General features: G+C 41.6%; 1 protein-coding gene across 5 annotated transcripts in view; it reads left to right on the top strand.

Moving 5' to 3' along the window:
- The first annotated feature begins 3,747 nt into the window (after nt 1–3,747).
- The window catches only part of KDM3A (lysine demethylase 3A), a 44,869-nt gene continuing 29,442 nt past the window's right edge, over nt 3,748–19,174 (top strand). The window contains exons 1-8 of one of the 5 annotated variants that reach the window (XM_079111245.1): nt 3,752–3,919; nt 4,523–4,721; nt 11,577–11,732; nt 12,880–12,990; nt 16,075–16,192; nt 17,066–17,190; nt 17,446–17,518; nt 17,619–17,707. In XM_079111245.1, coding sequence (XP_078967371.1) covers nt 4,545–4,721; nt 11,577–11,732; nt 12,880–12,990; nt 16,075–16,192; nt 17,066–17,190; nt 17,446–17,518; nt 17,619–17,707 — 849 coding nt within the window. In that variant the 5' untranslated portion in view covers nt 3,752–3,919; nt 4,523–4,544. Of the gene's footprint in view, nt 3,920–4,128; nt 4,273–4,298; nt 4,722–11,576; nt 11,733–12,879; nt 12,991–16,074; nt 16,193–17,065; nt 17,191–17,445; nt 17,519–17,618; nt 17,708–19,174 lie in introns of those variants that run through there. The other 4 variants (XM_079111243.1, XM_079111246.1, XM_079111247.1 and 1 more) reach the window with 4 other exon arrangements.

Raw genomic sequence — 19,174 nt, 5'->3', positions numbered from 1 at the left:
AGTCTCAGCACCACATGTAGATCAACAGATAACACAGGTCCATCAGCACCACATATAAATCAATAGATAACACAGGTCCATCGACAACTAAAAAAAAATTAACCCCCCCCCCCAAAAAAAGGGACATATTACATACAGGGGGGTGATGATAGAACAACATCTGACTTCACATGAGGACAGAGGCCCAAATGTCTGGGATCTTCACAGGTGAAAGACAAAAGGAACCCTGTCAATCTAAAATTCTACTTCCTGCAAAAATGTCCTTCAGAAGTGAAGGCGCGCTGGGTGCAATGGTGCACACCTGTAATCCCAGCTACTCGGGAGGCTGTGACAGGAGGGTGGCAAAGTTGAGGCCAGCCTCAGCAACTTAGCAAGACCCTGGGTGTAGCTCCGTGGTAGAGCTCCCTTGGGTTCAATTCCTAGTTTATTATTAGCACTCACTGGAAATGCTATGTTAATCATAACATCAAGTTTTAATTTAATGTTTAAGTTTTCACATATATGGGTCTGTTTCTACATTCTCTTAACTATGTCTTAATTTTTTCACTTAAATTCGAAATGACATCTTTATCAAGTCATATAAGAAGATAACATTTTTCAAGTCTTTTATGTTAATAAAGTCTTACAATTTTGCTCATTTCATGTCATGTCTATTTTTAGGTATTCTCTAGCTTCTACCATTAAACTTTTCTTTTTTTCTAACAAACTAATAGATACTTGTTCAAGAATATTCTTTTGACTTATGTGTTGATCTTTTATTGCACACCTTCTTATATTAGAAGTTATTTACAAACCATGTTTTTTTTTCTTCCATCCTAATGTTTATAGTCTTATTTTTCTTGTCATATTAATGATTAACCTCTTTTGCAACTTGAATAGTGACAACATACAAAACATTCTTATTGTGCTCCTGACTTTAGTGGGAATTCTTCTAGAATTGGAAGTTTTCTTCTATTCATAGTTTGCCAAGAGTTTTTATAAAAAATGGAAGTGAAGCTTTATCAAATGGGTTTGTGCATTTATTGAGATAATTACATGAATTTCTCTTTTAACCTGCCAATGTAGTAGAGTGCATTAATAAAAGTTAAAAATTAAATTTCAAAAAGTAACTTATGAACACATTAACCTTAAACAAACGGGAGAATTACAGGAGGTGGCGAGATTGATGAGCTGTGGGCCAAAGGACTCAAAATGCTACATAGACAGGAGCAAAGTCCAAGAGATCACTGTAAATTGTGGTGACTACGAATAATAACAATAAATCATATGTTTGAAAATTGCTGAGAATAGACTTTAAGTTTCCTCACCACACAAACTGGTAAGTAAGGGAGATAACCATATTCAATAGATCGACTTAGCCAATCTACAGTGTCTAAATATCGACAATGTAGACATCATGGTGTAGACCAAATAACACAAAACTTTCACTTGGCAATTAAAGTGAAAAATTAAACATAAAATATGAGATTGCAAATAATGCTAATCCTTTGATGAATACCCCCAATTCTAGTATGTACTAATATAACCATTATAATAAATTTTAGTACATACTAAGAACATACACAGTACTCAAATGTTATTAAAAAGTACCAAATGCAACACTTTTCATCCACAACATGTTTTTGGTAATCTAGTTGTTTTTCATTCCTTTTTAGATGCTCGACAGCATCCTAACATATCACATTCCATTTATTCATCTTATTTACTCATTTCCCAACTGAAGTACATTTAGATTATTTCCATTTTTTCACAACCATAAGCACTGAAATGAGCAACCTTGTAGATGTCTTTTAGATCATGTGTATGTGTGTGTTTATATGATAAATACGTTATATTTCTAGGTTTCCAGGAAGTCAAAAAACTTTTAAGTTTTTAAAGTATGTACTTTTATTATTTCTAGTTTTCTAGGTAGTTTTGAAGTGCTTTTCAGGCCATGAATACATGTTCAATATGAGTGCATGCCTTTTTCTTAGCATCTACTAATATGATCTTTTTCTCTTTTAGCCACTGCAGTAAATTACAGTAATTTTTTTAATCTTGAAGTAATTTCGTATTTATCTGATACCCCAAGTAATCATGGTGACTAAAAGCACACTAGTGGATTGAATTTGTCCACATTTTATATAAGAAATTTTCATCCATGAGCTTAAGCGTAAGTAGAGCCATAGTTTTCTTGTCTTCTCCTTCAGATTTCGTAACTGTTTTTGCAAGTTCGATGAAATGCATTGAATATCTTTCCATCTTTTATAAGTTCTGGAACCATGAATAAAACATAGGAAAATATGTTCCTTGAGGTTTGGTCACTCATTCCTCAGCAATTGTTTATCAAACTGAGTTAATCATGTAATCTAGGTCCTCCATACCATCACTTATTTTTGAATCTATCCAAGATGCCTAATTCTGGGATGGATGAATGGATTACACATATATTTATGTATCTTCAATTATTACAAATTGTTCAAATTTCCTCCTGGTCCAAGATTTTTTTCCTGGTATTAATAGTTTAGGCTAGTCCATGTTTTCAATCATCATATTTCAGGAGTGCATATTATCTCCATGGATCTCATCCTTTATCATTACATCCACTTTTGATGCTTTTGCTGTACAACAGCATTTCAGTGAATGGTAGCCCACTTATACAGTGGTGGACCTGCAAGATTTTATCACTGGGACATTATAGTCACCTTAGCTTGACAGCATAATGATAAAATCAATTATATTTTGCTCAGAACACTCCCCCCTCATTAAGTGATGTATGACTATCTATTAATGGTGCTATATTGCTTTGGTTTAATCACCTTTTCGGTTTTACAAGTATCAGCCTAATATTTTCAAGCTTCTTCTGTTGTAAGAGTTTTCTTGTGGTTCATTTATAGCTCGATTTTGATCTTAATACAAAATGCCTTTTTAAACTTGAGTAAAATTAGTCCCTTTATATTTATTGTACAAACTGCTCGGATTTCATGTTCTAATCTTATTTTGTTTTAGTGGATTTTCTTCCGGGTTCTCTTGCCTTTCTTGTTCCCACTTCTGCCTCTGGGCTGAACCAGTCTTCTCCGTCCTCCCGGCCGCAAACCCTAGACCCACTTCAACACTCGGCTTCCTCTCCCGCTTTCAAGGCGCAGCTCTCGTGTCCAGAACCACATCCAAGGGAACCCTGGGCACCACCTGGCCGGGCCCCTAACAGGGCTGACTCCCATCTCAGCGCCCCGGAGCAGCCTCCCGGGTCGCTGGCAGAGCCGGGGCGCGCCTTCCCTTCCCGGTCCGCCTCCTCTCCGTAGCCAGCCGCCCGCGGCCGTGCCTTCCCTTCCCCCTCCGCCCCGTCTCCGCGGGGCCGGCCGCCTGGTCCGCGGCGCGCCGCCTTTGTCCTCTGCCCCGCCGCGGCCTCCCTCTGCTCTCTCGGGTCCCGTCTGCGGGCCCCCGCCCCGCCCGTCCGCTGGAAGACCCCACTCCACGCCGCACGCGCGGCCTCTGGCGCTCCACAGACGGTGGGCGTCGCAGCCCGGAGCCTCCACGCCTTTCTCCACTCAGCCTTCAAAATGGCGGACCAGACGATCTCGATGGCACCACGTGCGCCTGCGCCTCCCGCGGCCATTTCACCCAGCAGCCCCAGCGCCCGCGCCCGCTCCGCGAGGCGCCTGCGCAGGAGGCGGCGCCGCAGCACCTCCCCCGGCTGAGTACGCCTGAAACCGCACGTCCCTACCCCGCCCCCCCCGCCGGCTGCCGCCCTCGCCCTTTCCTGTGAGATTCTTCCGCCAAGTGGAGGCCCATCTTCGGGCGACTGCCTACGCACTTGCACAACAATCCAATAGGCGCTCGGAGCCCCCGGTCTCCCCATTCAGCCTCATCTGTGCGCCAGGGTAGTTTCTGCTGGGGACCCGAAGTTGAAAACCGATCTCGCGGGACTCTTTCGCGTAACGTGAGGCAACAAACGGAAAGAATGGGGCGCGGCGGAGGGATCCATCCGGCGCGCGTTCCTCCCCTAGTGGGGGTCGCCCGGCAGGCGGAGGGGGAGGGGACGGGGAGGAGCCGCCGAGGGATTGTTGTTTTCCACGGCCCCGCCTCCGCCCGGCCGGCCAGTGGCGACGGGCCGCTTCCCCGCGAGCCCCGCCCGGGGCCCGAGGCTCAGCCAATGAGCGGCGGAAGCGGCTCCGGGGGGCGGGCCCGGGGGCCGTGCGTGTCTTGTGAGAGCTCTTGAACCAAGTCGGAGCTGGAGTCGGCAGGGCGGCTGGGGACGGCCGGCCGCCGGTGACTCAGGGCGGCGGGAGGCGGGTGAGCGCGCCGCGGCCGCGGCCGCGGGAGAGGCGGGGGCTCGGGGGCGAGCCCGCGGGCCGCGCGTCGCGCAGGCCGGGCGCGGGCGGGCGGACGCCGGGACGGGCCTCCGCGCCGGGCCTGCGCTTCCCGGGGCTCGGGCGGGCGCGCGGAGCTCCTGCGGCCGCCCCCGCGGCGTGCGCGCCGGGCTCGGGAAAGCGAAAGTTGGCGGGGCGCGGCCGCCGCCCCACGCGCTCGCTTCCGTCTGCAGGAGGGCGCCCGCCGGCGGAGACATGGTGCTCACGCTCGGGGAGAGCTGGCCGGTGCTGGTGGGCAAGCGGTTCCTCAGCCTGTGCGCGGCCGACGGCGCCGACGGCGGCTGGGACGTGCAGCGCGTGGCCGAGTGGCCCTGGCTGGCGGGCACGGTGCGCGCCGTGTCCCACCCCGACGTTTCCAGGAAGGACCTGAAGGTGAGCCGCCCCCGCGGTTGCCGTGGGAACGCGCAGCCCCCTCGGCGGCCGAAAGTTGGCGTGCGGAGCGCGGGGCTGGAGCGGGCGCGCCGTTGTCAGCCGGCCGAGCGGGTGACGTGGGGGCGCAGTCCGGGCGAGGGCCGGCGCGCCGAGGAGCCTCCAGCCTTGGCTGGGGGTGGGTCCTCTGTATTTCCTAACTTGCTTTTTTTTTTTTTTTTTTTTAACTTTACCACTAGTTAAAAATGAAGTGCGAGTGTAGAGGGAGGAGTTTCGTTCTGTTTGGCCCTTTAGGGTGGGTATTTGTCCGTATATGGTGGGTCAGAGCAGGAACGGGTTCCTGGTTGTCTGTGATGAGTCTGTGGGTGGGTGTGGGATGTGACCATATATGGAGGGATGGGGTGGAGCTGGCCCATATATGGTGTAGTGGAGGAATGGCTTCGAAATACTGCACTTGGGTGTTTGGGGGCCGGGACAGAAATGGGAGCAAGTGCAGCCAGTGATTTCTTAAATGGGGATGACACTCAGAACCTTTTCCAGTTAAATCCTTTGAAAGAGGAGTGAATTCTACTTGTACTGACTCGTAGAAGTGTTGCTGTGAAAAGATTGTCTGGGAACAACCAGTGAGGAAGCCATTGTACCAACAAAGACTCCTTTGTGCAAAAATAGCTGAAAAAAGATCCCTAACAAAGACTCCAAAGTGGTGATAAGTTGAAGGAAGCTTGTCAGAACGGAAGATAGTTCCACCCTGAGCGATGAGTGTGTTTCAGGATCTTCACTTGGTCATCACTGCTTTTTCTTGAAACTGCCCAGGAAATAAAGCTAGCAAGTTTTAACATTGGGAGTTAGATATATGTTGATCCCTGAAACACCGTTCTTTTGTGTACTCAAGGTTGACAGTCCATTCTCATCCAGTATGAGTCTACAGAGGGTTGTGGGAAAAGGATATGTGTGCTTATGTGTTTTAAAACTTCTACTCGGTGCTTGGTCTTCAGGTTGAGGCAGAGGAGTGAGCGCTGAGCACTTAAGCACGTGCCAAGCATCATGCTGACCTCTTGCCAACATTGCTTTGAGGGCGGGTACTACTGTGCCCCCACTTGACCGTGTCTTGCGAAGATTGTCTTACCCTGGGAACTGGCATAGCCTGCGTTCTGACTCAGGAAGTTTTACTCCAGTGCTGCCTTCTTCACTATCAGGCTGTGGGGTTAAGAGCTGTACCATAAAAATCTCCATCCATACACTGTGAGGTTTGGTTTTTCTCCTATGTTCCGCTCACACTTGTACCAAATAAGGTTTTCATGTCTATTGAGATAGTGTATAGTACAGGGATGGCCAGTTATTTATTTTAGGCGAATAACCTTTCTATATAAAATGAGCTTTATCTATGAGAGAAAGATGGTTGTGGTTTATTTCACCTTGGTAAAATTTTCTGTAGTACGTTTGTTTTAATTGACTTGAAACAATTTTTAAACTGTAGTCTTTAGTTCTTTAGCAGATGACAAGAGACTAGATGTTCCCTTGCCTTTCCTTCCATGACAGTGATCGAGTACCTGTTGTAGGCAATCTAGGAGGTCCTTAATATGCATTCATCTTATCTCTATATGTCTGCTACCCCCCAACCTTTCAGGAGTGGGTGATACCCAGGATGAGAAAGTAGTTTGAGGAAAAGGACTCTTGTCCAGACTTGTTACTAGCAACTAAGTAAGGGAGGAAGGATTTGAATCCAAGTTTGGCTGTGTGTCTTTTCCACTAAGGGGCCTGAAGTGGAGACTACTGGGGATTCAATTCAAGAACAGTTTTGGTTATGTTGGATTTTTGCCTTATCTGCAGATTTTGCAACTCAGCCATTTGTAAGGTGCAAATCTATATTATTTCTTTATTTTAATCATTGTCACTGCATTCCTTAGTAGCTAATGAAGTAATTGGCTTAAGTGTAAGGACTATGTTGTTAACAAAAATGAATTTTAAAACATTGGAACCAAATAGTACAGTCAGGAATCAAGTAACTAAGACCATGCTTACATCTGGGCTTAGGGCCATTGAGCTTTTTTGAGTGGTGGGGTTGGGGCGGAGATCACAAATAAATAAACTTAGGTACTGTGAGACTATTCTAGTATTAGTACAAATACAAGTTTGTCTAAACTGGCAGGCTTAGTTGTGAATGATATAAAAGTCAGGGCTTATTAATTTTGTTTCACCTTCTGGTAGACTTTGTGGCAAACTTACATAGGTGACAAAAAGGCAGTATATCTAGTAGTTGATTGCAGGGAAGTGGAAGACATAGTAACAGTAGGTAATAATGGTTATTATGTGGCAAGCAGTAATCCTTACCTGTAGCCTGTTTGGTAAGATTTTGTGTGGGGGCAAGGTGGGGAATTGAAGTTTCAAGAAATTATATAACTTGTCCAAGTTTGTCTCTAGACTTGAAACATTGAGCTTTGATATTCAGGGAGAATGTGCTTTGAGCACTTAATTTTGCTAGCCTTTGTATCCTTTGTACCTTGAACACTAAGTAGCATGTACTGTGTACATAAGCGATATCTGCATGAATAAGTGAAGAAGTCAAAATAATTTCCTCTACTATTAGGAAATAGTTTAGAAATAACAGTTCAGAAATAACTGCTGGGGCAGTGACCTTTTCTACATCTAGAATAACAGAGATCTTAATTAAGTGTAGTTCCCAGGACTTCCTTCATCTTTTATCCTTCTACTTGAGTGTGAACGGGCTTCTTTTGCATTAGGCCCACAGAGAATGCCCTCCTTCCCCAGCTTGCCTGTCTAGGTCTTTATCTTTCTTTAACCCTACTTTTTCCTTGAGTCTTCTGCCCCTTAGCTCTTTGGGTTATCTTCGACAGGTAAGTAGTCTTTTTGTCATCTTTATGACACTTTTCCTGCTGTTATCAGCAATTGAGTGCCCTGATCAATGCCTAGCCTTTCATCCTTGCATATAGTTGGAACTTGAATATTGGTAGATTCTGCTGCCAGCCAGGCTGTGTGAGATGAGAAACTCCTAGAGACTGTTTACCCCTTATAACTGAGTACTAGACTCTGTTAGGAAAACATTTTATTTTGGTGTAAGAAGATGTAACAGAAGCATGATGAATTAATTTCTTATTTATGAAACAGTGAGATTAGTGGTATTCTGCATTGTAGAACTAGGCAGAGTCAATATGTAAGTAACTACAAACCATGCTGTTCTGTGTACTTCTGTCACATTTGGAAACATTCTCCTTGGCAGTTCCAATGGTTTTCATAATCATACACTCAGGTGAGATGAGTTTATGCTGAGATTAGGAGGTTTGAGATTAGCTATAACATTAATTCATGTATCATAAGATTTTCTTTTTGGGAAAAATTAGCTTTAAAGTAATTAATTTGAAATATCTAACATTTGGTAAAGATATTTGATAGTCTAATTAGTTACACATTTACAAAAGGCCCTGTTAAGAGAGTAGCAAATTCAGAAATTAAAGGTAGGCATTCATAACTAACTGACTTTTTATTTTTTGTCTTTAGTGTCAGCGTACGTAACATCTTTGTGAGCCTAGGGAGCATGGGAAGAAGAAAACAGTGGAAGCTTGTTTCATTTGTCAGCCTGCATAAACTTGATCAAGTCATCCTAGTTCTCTCTGAATAGGAATGTTCCCCCCCCCCACCCCAAAGATTTGCAAAGGAGCTTTGTGGGAGGTGTCCTTGGATATTGAACCCTCAGACTTTAGGGACCAGTGGAAGACATGTTTTTGTTTTCCTGTGCTGGGAGTGGAACCCAGGACCTCATAGGAGCTAAACTCTTTTCAAAGTACTTAAAAATTGAGATATCTTGGGTTTTAGTTTGGGTTGTCTTAAGTTTATCTTTTTTAAATAGTAGTCTGATAAGAACTGTGATGTTGCTTGTATCTGGGAAAACAACTTAAGATCTTTTTTATATATATATTTATATTTTAGTTGTAGTTGGACACAATTCCTTTATTTTTATGTGGTGCTGAGGATTGAACCCAGTGCCTCACACATGCTAGGTGAGTGCTCTACCGCTGAACCCCAACCCCAGCCCAACCACTTAAGATCTTAATCCTTCATATTTTTTTCAATGCTGAATAGATATTACGTGATCATGTTGAAGACCCTGTGTCCTTCACCCATAACTTAAGTGATATGGTGTCAGATTTAGATCTGACATGGAGGTCTTACAACTACCTAGTTACCTAACCAGGCACTTTACATACGTTGTTGTAATGTATGTCTTATGCTGACATGGTGTCTCATGCCTGTGTTCTTAGTGGTTTGGGAGGCCTGCGTAGGAGAATGCAAATTCATGGCCAACCTGGACAACTTAGCAAGACCCTGTCTCAAAAAATAAAATGGCTTGGGGACGTAACTCCGTGGTAGACACTCCTGAGTTCAGTCCCCAGTACCAACCCCTCCCCCATCTACCTAACAATTCAGTGAGAAGATGTTACTGCTTTCTTTTTGAAGCTAATAAAATAAGATTAAGAGATCTTAGACTTCTAAGTAAGAATTCTCAACCTGCGAGGCAGGTAATTTGGTTTCCTTTCTAATCCTATGTATTTTATTTTATGCAAGTAACATCCAAGAAAGCTTCAACATAGAGGGATTCAGGCCAAGATCTCTCTGATTCTGAAATTTGTGTGATTATTCCTCTTATACCACATATCTGAAAGGTGAGGAAACTGGCATGGAAAGCCACGTTGGAGTTGAAAGACTAGTGTCTGTGGGAGATGTCAGGGTTCCTGGATCCTCTGGCAAGGAAACAGGAGAATGAGCAGTCTCTGTACACCTTAGTAAGAAGCATTTGGTTGGTTGCAGTGGCAGAATTGATATTCCTAGGGATAAAGACTTTGGACATAGCTGTTCTCTGTTTACATTTATTCTGACTTGGAAATTGTAAGGTGCTTACTACAAAAAGCCTTCCATACAAGAAATTATACAGTTTCCTAGCCAAATTGCCTGGTAAGTTAAGAATGTGTGTTTATTGTTGGTAGAAGGGTAGGGTGGGTCTTAAATTTTATTTATTTATTTATTTTAAAAATATTCTGTAGACTGGAAAATGTTCAGGATTGGAGTTAGCAATGTATCAGTTGAAATTTACTGCTTATCAGGTGAATAAGAGAAACAATATAGGAGCCCAATTCATAGAGAAGTTCACTCATTTGTTTATGCACATAAGTGAGTAATGATAGGACTGTATACCAGTGACAAGACAGTAAGCAAAAGCAGACACAAACTTTGACCTGTTTGAATTCATATCAGTTGACTAGCCACAGATAAATAATGCCAGCTATGGGTTAGTGCTAGGATGGCAATACATAGAGCTTCGAGGACAGTTAGCCAGGGGCCTCTCTGGTGAGGGAAAGGCTTTTTGGTAAGGGGAGGCTGCTTTGAGGAAAGGATTCTTGAGTTGGGTTCTCACAGTGCAGTTAGTAATCTATGAAATCATGAGCAGATTTTATAGATGATGTATTTATTAACAATCCTTGAAACAAAATAAGAGGTTTCTTAAGACAAAGACTTTTAAATAAAAATAGTGATTTTTCACATTGAATATTAAGGGAGTTTATTGAAATCCGTCAAAATACATAAATGTTAAATAAGGTCTAGAATAAATTAATGGGCAGCATATTCATAATGGCTAATGAAATTTGGGTGTTTTGACCAGGTACAGTATCACATGCCTGTAATCCCAGCAGTTCAGGAGCTGAGTCAGGAGGATCTCAAGTTCAAAGCCAACTTCAGCAACTTAGCAAGAACCTGTCTCAAAATAAAAAGGGTTGGGGGCTGGGGATGTGGCTTGGTGGTAAAGTGCCTGGGTTCAATCCCCAGTACCAAAGAAAGAAATTTGGGTGTTTTGGGTACATTATATGACCTTTCAGGTTTTGTGAACAATTCCTACACCTGAAATTGCCAGAGACCAACTTTTGGTCTCATTTTAAAAAATTTCTTAATAAAGCTATGGAAGTTGTAAGGATTGTAGCTTTATGCTTAAAAGATATTTGCATGTCTGAAGCAGAAACCATCACGGTCACTTGGAAAACAATATTTCAAAGGTTGTTTTAGGGGCTGGGGAGATAGCTCAGTTGGTAGAGTGCTTGCCTTGCAAGCACAAGGCCCTGGGTTCAATCCCCAGTACCAGAAAAAAAAAATAATAATAATAATAAGGTTGTTTGATTTTGATATAAGCAGTTACATGGGGGGCAGTTTGGTGATAGAGTGCTCCTCTTGCATGAATGAGGCTCTCAGTTTATCGCTAGCTCTGGGAATTGGAGGGAAAAAAAAGGTAGTTCTGGGTCACTTATTAATTATTTCTATATCTAGTAAATGACAAAGTAGTTTTAGACTCCCAGCCTTAAAATAAATTTCTCAGTTTTCTCTGTTGAAAGGGATATTGAAGTATTGCCATGTATTAGGGTTTTCTGCAAAGTAAGTCTGTCTGTACTAGAGGAATCCACCAGCAGCTGGTGGATTGTGGTGATGGGGTTGTCCTAAGCCATTGCAGTGTCAATGGAGAATTGAATTACAATGTGATGGGAAAGTTGTTCTTTTGGGTTTCAGATTTGTATCTTCTATTCCCAAGCTCACACATCTCATTAACATGTAAATCCCATCTAAGGGGGTTCTTTGGTTTCTGAGCTACCCAGAAACATCCCCAAAGCCCTGGACTTCTGCATCCCAGAGTAGTTTGGGGATCAGGTTCGGAACATGTGTGATTGTTCTGTTGTGGCTGTGAAGGAAAAGAAGGGGACTAGCACTGTGGGAGCCTAGAGCGGTGAGGACCTGACTAGCTAGGTCCTGTGTGCATAATGTTTGTTTTGTGACTTGAGTCTGCTTTTCAATTTCATCCAGGTATGTGTGGAGTTTGATGGGGAGTCTTGGAGGAAGAGAAGATGGATAGAAGTCTACAGCCTTCAAAGGAAAGCATTTTTGGTAGAGCATAACTTGGTTTTGGCTGAACGAAAGTCACCTGAAATTTCTGAACGAACTGTTCAGTGGCCTGCAATAGTGAGTAAAACTGATGAAAAGAGAACATTTCATTCGTTTGGGGTGAAACAAGGAAAACATAAATGAAATGCCTGTATTTGGCCCTCTGGGAAGCAGTAGTCCATATGTGTGACAAGGTGGAGGGTCACACCCAGGATCTTCTGCCAGTCTTGCTAGGAACTCTGCAGCGCTAGGCCTGCCCCTGGGCTTTTAGGGCCTTATTTTCTTCACTTGAAAAATGGGGGGAAATGGGAGCAGAAGTGATGTGGAGAATATTGAGGTCAGAGGTCAGAAACTGGTAGTCATACAAACTTACAGGTCTGTATGGTTTGGTCCAAACAGAGTTAGTGTTTTAGGAAAATTGAGTGAGCTGCCTGCTTTTAAAAACATGGAGAGTACATCTAAAAATCTAGATTTCCAGTGTCTCTTAAAAAATTGGCAAGATGAGGCAACACTGGGACCTTGTGGGCAGTTCTTTATAGCAGCAGTCCCCTGTAAGAATTTCCAGTCTTGGTCTCAGGTCTCTAAGGTTCTCTCCTGCTCAGAATTATTTTTGGCTCTAAAAATACTATAAGAAGGCTGTGCTTGTGTCTACGTTGTAAATGCGGCACAGTTAGAGGAAAACAGTGATCAATGTATCTGGAGAGGACATCTGGGTCTGGGGTTTTATGGGGAGCTGGAGCTTATGAGGGAGTCAGATATGGTAATTGGAAAGACCAAAATGCTGCTTGAAAGTTGACCAGATCATGGAGGGCCTCAAAAGGTAGCAGAGCTAAGGTTGTGCTCATCAGTGAGAAGAGCTGCTGGAGATGTGTGAATGGCACCGGGTTACAGTTCAAGTTGTACTTTGCTCTTTGTATTTTTGTGTTCAGCTGTTAAGAATTTTCTGAAAACATAACCTTGTCTCCCCAGAAAGATATGCATACACTTCTGTTACTGAAATTTTTGGGAAACCAAGGATCAGGGAACCCAAATGTTAATGACTCCCAAATGCTTATCTGTTTTAAATTACTGGGTTTGATGAAAATTATGTGATTTTGTAGCTACATCATTATTGTCCTTGCAGTAAACAAAAGGTTAATAGCTTTGTCACTTTCTGTGTATCTGAAAATTACCAGTTCTGTTTTCAGAATGATGCTGACTTCTTTTTTTTTTTTTTTTCTTTCAGGTGTACAAACCTTTGTTGGACAAAGCTGGTTTGGGATCCATAACTTCTGTTCGCTTCCTAGGAGATCAGCAAAGCGTATTTCTTTCCAAAGACCTTTTGAAGCCTATACAGGTAAATCATAGGGATGGTATTAAACCTTAAAAACAGAAATCCAAGTTCTTTTAACAAGAGAAGTAAGATATTGGTGTTGCTTGCCCATATTTAGATGCCTATTAAAGAAAAGAACCCATCCTATCAAGAGTTAGTTGTTGGATTGAGTCCTTCACTTTTAGCCTATAGGTTTGTGCTGTCCATTTGGACTGAAAAGACAGGGTACTACAGTTGATGGTGTGTAAGGAAACACCTAGGTGATAAGAAAATTATTGAAGTTGACTTGTTTGCAGTTGGGTGTGTGTGTATGTATACACACAGGCAACCGATACATGCAACCACCGATCCTGGTTATTCATGGATTCTGTTTGTGAATACCTGCTGAAATATTCCATAACCCCCAAGTTAGTACTTGTGGTGGCTTGCAGTCATTGGCAGACATGCTCAGAACCATTTGAGTTGCCCGATGTAGGTTCCCACTGAGATCAATTAAGGCAATGTTCTTTTGCCATCTTTTTTCAGCTGGCCTGCTATAAACAAATCCTTTTTACAACCTTAGTGCCACAGTTTTGTGCTTTTTTTTTTTTCCCTTTTGTGGTTTTTCTGTGTAAAATACCCCAAATGTAGTGCTTAGGTGCTGTTTGGTGTTGATAAGCTCAAGAAAGCTGTGATGGGTCTTAAGGAAACACATGTGTTAGATAAGCTTTGCTTAGCCATCAGTTACAGTGCTTTTGGACATGAATCCGAGGCCAATGAAACTGCAATATGTACTAAATAAGGCATCTTTCAACAGAAACACATATCAAGAAAGGTTATATATTGAGCAATTGATGAAAATGTGACCAGAGGCTCATAAGATGCCTGTGTTTCTCTTAAGACAATGGCTCAGTATTTACTAATTCTGCTTTTGGTAACCTGATAAAGTGTAACTACTGTGAATCCTGATAACTGGTTGCATACACATATGTTCTTTCTAATTAGTTTGGAAAACTTTTGCCCTTGTCCTTACAACATTTGGGCTTCTGGTTGCTTTTGTTAATATTTGTTATGAAAATGCTGAAGGGAGGAGATCACTACCTTCAGAATACTATTGTTTTGTAATGACGTCTGTCTTTTAGACATCATTTATGAAGATCATCAATCCACTTTATGCAGCCTGTTTCGTGACTTCAGACCTGACTTGTTTCTGTAGTACATACAATTATTAAACCTATTCATTTGCTAAAAGGCAGCTTGGGGTCAGTGATTGTCGAATTGCTGGACCTGTATCGAAAAGCCAAAACACTGGCTTTCTTACCACTTGTTTTCACTTTTACTTCCATATCCTGGAAGTGGGTGGAAACAAGGCCCATAACATGGGCGGCTTTGTTCATAATGTTAAAGTAAATGGAGCAAAGGAGGATGCTTTCACATGCAAGCTACCTTTGTATGTCACTAGGCATCTTTTGATGGTTTTCCCGCCTTAAGAAGAATGATGTGTTTATAGGACCTGTGACATAGATGGGTGTTTGGATATTCTGCCTTGCTGGGTGATAGAATAGTTTTTGCTTGCTAGCATTGTTTTCTTAATTTACGTTCTTTCATGTGTCCTAGTTTTTCAGTTAGGTACAAGTACTAGTTTTGTTTCCTGAGATTAAAAAAGAAAAATCTAGATTAGTGTTTGTTCACAGTGAATTGCACCTTAAACTCTCAGTGTGAATGTTGTTCTTAATGTAATACTAACATACAATTCATTGAGGGAAACTTCATTGTGCATTTTTGGCCTTTACTCGGGGCAATGCTGGTGATACTTTTTAGTTCTTCAGGACACTATTGTGTAGATATGGCTTCTGCTGTATGAATTTCATAGGATGCTTGCTTTAAATAATGGAGATCACCTGAACATAATTTGGCATATGCTAGAAGTTGGTATTGAAACTTAAAGTGTGCATTTAGATGGATTTGACTCAGTTATTTATGGGTAAGAAAAAAGACAGGGTGTCTTGATGAACTATTTAGTGCTTTAGATGGGCCCTAAAACTGTCCTAGGCAGACTGGAATCACTGCCTTTCTAGAGAGCCCTGTGTGGCTCTCTCCATCAGTAGGTTGCTTCATCTTATGATAGAAATTGGAAAACACAGTTAAATTTTTTGAAATTGTAGCAGTAATAAATGCATGAGGAGAAAAGATACAAACCAGTGTATGACCCATTCCAGTACTTAGCTTTGGGCTTTTATGGATCCCTGGTTCATGTAATGTCACTTGGCTAAGGAAATGCATTTTCCAGCACGACCTTCTTTCGGAGGTAGCTGTCGCTCCCAGTGGGAGAAATGGGTGGACTGTTCCTTGCTACTGTGTATGCATTTCACAGTGGCAGAAAAGTGTGAAGGCCTTAAACTGTGAGGGCTGCTGTGTTTAGCACTGTTTTTCTTTGCTCTGCTAGAGCTTTGGTTTGGCAGGTTATTCCTATTGACAGTCTGTATACATTTATCATAACTGGGTGTGCACACAAAACCAGAAGATTGGAAAAGTGCCAGGGTGGGGCTGCTGCCAAGAACGGAGTGTTTCAGAGCTGGCTCACTCCGAAGCCATTGGCTATTCATTCAGATTTTCTGTTTTTCACCCCCCGCCCCCCACTTCCTTACCTTTTGTAAAGAAGAATGCGTTTGGGATACTAGTTAGGTTAAGTGAATTTGAGATGTTAAAACAGCAGTTTCAGTGAATTGACAGTGTACATCTGTCTCTCATGTGTCTTTTGTCTCTTGGATTGGGTCTGGGATTTCCCATCCCCAGTATGTGGGATATGGACTTGTTTTTAAGTGGGATGAATCAGCTTGTTCATTTGCTTATTATTTTCCCATAACCAAAGTTATGTCATGCTTAAAATCATGTTGAGCCACTCGGCACTTCTCATGCTCCTGGCGTGGCTGACTTCCTTTCAGTTGGCCTTGTGCCTGTGATTGTTTGATGGTTTCCAGCTTCTTGACCTATTCAGTTCCCTGGAGTTGTAATGGTTGGAGGCCATCAAATGGCTAGTTGACAATGCCTTAACTGGTCTGAACAACCAATTGAAATATTCACTGGAATTTATAAACAGTCCCTTTTTGTTTCCTTAAAGTATAACAGTCTTTGATTTTACAGGATGTAAATAATCTTCGGCTTTCCCTTACTGATAATCAGAGCATCAGTAAAGAATTTCAGGCTTTGATTGTGAAACATTTAGATGAAAGCCATCTTTTAAAAGGTATGTGGTTGCTCTTGGTGATAGTTATAAGTTGACAAGTGATTTGCTTGTAAGAAGCTAGGATTTACCTCTTCACTCATTCTGTTATATTAAAATTTCTTATTTTTAAAAAAATTTTAAGTAATTTTAAAATTGAAAAATGAAAAATTTTCCTTTGCTTTTCTCATGCAGCATGATTGAAGAATTTAATTAGTAAAGTTTAGAAATTATGTGAAATTATAAAAGTAATATGAATATTTAAAAAACTCAGCTATATTTTGACATGGAATTTGGTGTGTTTGAAATTTTATTTATTTTTAAATTTTTTTTAGTTGTCAGTGAACCTTTATTTTATTTATTTATATGCGGTGCAGAGAATTGAATGCAGTACCTCACACGTGTCAGGCAAGCGCTCTGCCACTGAGCCACAATCCTAGCTCTGGGATTTTAGTTTTATAAATTGAGGCATTTATTCCTTAGTAATCCTTACCTTCCTGTTTACTGGTATTGAGTTTCTCAATCAGTTTCCCAATCATAAAGAAAAAAAAATTTTTTTTTCTGAATCAAACTCACAGTTCTTTTGGGGTTCCTGAATTTGATTCCTCTAGAATTACACAGAAAAGTGAGTTTCTGATGAATTGTCTGATACTTCTTGATCTGATGGAATGTATTAAAATCAATATATTATTCTAATTTAAATCTGTGGGAAAATGGAGCATTAAAAGTTTACCTTTTCTCCTAGCTTTGCTGAAATCTGTTTTAAGTTTATAGCAATTATTTTATCTTCTTTATGTTTATAGAAATTAAAAGTTTAAAGAAGAGCATCTTGGATAATGGTGTCTGTCATTGGAAGATAGTGCAGACTGCTCTAAGATTTTTTTTTTTTTTTTTAAGGTGATAAGAACTTAGTTGGTTCAGAAGTAAAAATTTATAGTTTGGACCCATCTACTCAGTGGTTTTCAGCAACTGTTGTGAATGGAAACCCAGCATCCAAAACTCTTCAAGTCAACTGTGAGGAGGTAAAGACCATGATACTGACATGAAAGATGAGTTCCAGGGCCAGATAACTACACAGAAGATCTGTAATCTTCCAGGAGCTAAACCCTTCCTTATTTTATAAAATGTTAGATAGAATAAGAGATAGAAATTATGACAATCATTTTAAAAAGAAATTATTTCTAAGATACCCTATTATTATTGTAATGGAGCCAATTTTCAGTATGTTCCCAAGCATTTAAAAATCTTTTAGTATCTTTGTTGTTTTTATTTTTAAGATTCCAGCGTTGAAAATTGTCGATCCATCTCTGATTCATGTTGAAGTTGTACATGATAACTTTGTGACATGTGGTAAGATATACTGCTAACTAAAATCTTTCTTCTCCTTCCCCTTTTTTTCTTTTCTCCTGACAATACAAGAAATCAGCTCACCTGTTTTTACATATTTTAGGTAATTCTACAAGAGTTGGAGCTGTAAAACGAAAGTCTTCTGATAATAATGGAAGCTTGGTTTCCAAACAAGCAAAATCTTGCTCTGAGGTAATCTTTTGTCATTTGTACAAAGCCTTCTTTAGCTCTATTATTGCATGACCTAATCTCTGTAGTAGTTAGATAGCTGTCTTTTCTGTTTTCTGTGCTGTCTTGTCCACTCTTTTGTACAAGTTCCAGATCTTGGCCATGATTTCTGCACTCAAGCAGATGGAGATAATATAAATTTCTAGTTCACTATTTTTTGTGTTAAAAATAAGTTTCATTTTTTTTTGGTATTTGCTGGAAGTTCTCAACAGATGTGACAGTTTCACCACATGGAGGTGTTTTTGAAGGTAAATTGAGTTTTATGTGTTACATTGGAAGAATGCCTGGCAGGAGAAGAGGGAAAGAAAGAACCTTAAAATTCTGAGTAGATTAGATGTTGAAATAGGACCCTTGACCTCTTGATAATAAGGAAGTTTCTTTGGTCTTTTATAATTGGGTATGCAAATGTACTGGTTTTTCAAAGGAAGTAGTTGATTTGCCATTATAATTTCTACCAGGAAAAGTGTAGGCTTCTGTGAATGCCTTGTGGATTCAGGTGCCAGTTTAATTCTGTTCTGAAATAGTTACTATATGGACCAAGAAATTTTGTTTCTTTTAGTTGAGTTCAGTCATTCGGACCTATTACAGTACAAATGACTTTCCAAACTTAGGGATACAAATGCATTTGGGTTGCATGGGTAGTTTCCTTTAGTATGATTATTAAAAATAATACCTGTACGGGTTGGGTTGTAGCTCAGTAGGAGAATGCTTATTTAGCATGTGCAGGACCCTGGGTTCCATCCCCAGCACCACAAAACAAAAACAAAAACATGACACCTTCATGATGCTCTGCTCCAGGCTGCAGTTTAGATTTTCAGAACTGACCAAGATGGTATTGTGAAGAGTGTCCACAGCATTTGAAAAGGAACCTGGAGGTCTGGGGGAGCAAGGCAAGGAGCAGCAGCATGGGGAGTAGACCAGGGTCCATCAGGGAATTGAGGTTCTGGACCCAGGAAGACTGGACTGCAGAGTTGACTGGACCAGAGCAAGCACTGTGCTCCACGGCACACGTGAGTCTGTGTGGCTGGATGGCCAAGGGGCTTTCCTGATCTGCTGCCTGTCTAGAGGAAGCTTTGATACTTCACCAAAAGCTTTGTAAACCAAGGTGTCCAACACCTCTGTCTTCTTTCTGAGGTGGATGCTCAGGTTGTTAAAGATTGAAGAGGTCATTATGGAAATTAGTGTTATTACCTTTTATTTTTGCCTTAAGTCACATGGTTGAACACTTACATGGCTAGATACTCGGTTCTGGAGACTAAAGTGTATCTGGAGTTCCTGCCTTAAAGAACCCATAGTCTAGAAAAAGGAATTCCAGTGGTCCCACAAGCTTGGAGGGAGTGCCCTAAGCAGGACTGCTCGGGTGCCTCAGAGTAGCGTAGGCAGAAGCCTTGGTCAGAGGGCATGTGGCTGGAGCAGAAGGAAGGTGAAGGA

The sequence above is a fragment of the Sciurus vulgaris genome, assembly GCF_902686455.1.
Source record: "Sciurus vulgaris genome assembly, chromosome: 14".
NCBI lineage: Eukaryota > Metazoa > Chordata > Mammalia > Rodentia > Sciuridae > Sciurus > Sciurus vulgaris.
The sequence above is the reverse complement of the archived record's forward strand: the minus strand, read 5'-3'. Positions and strand labels throughout refer to the sequence as shown.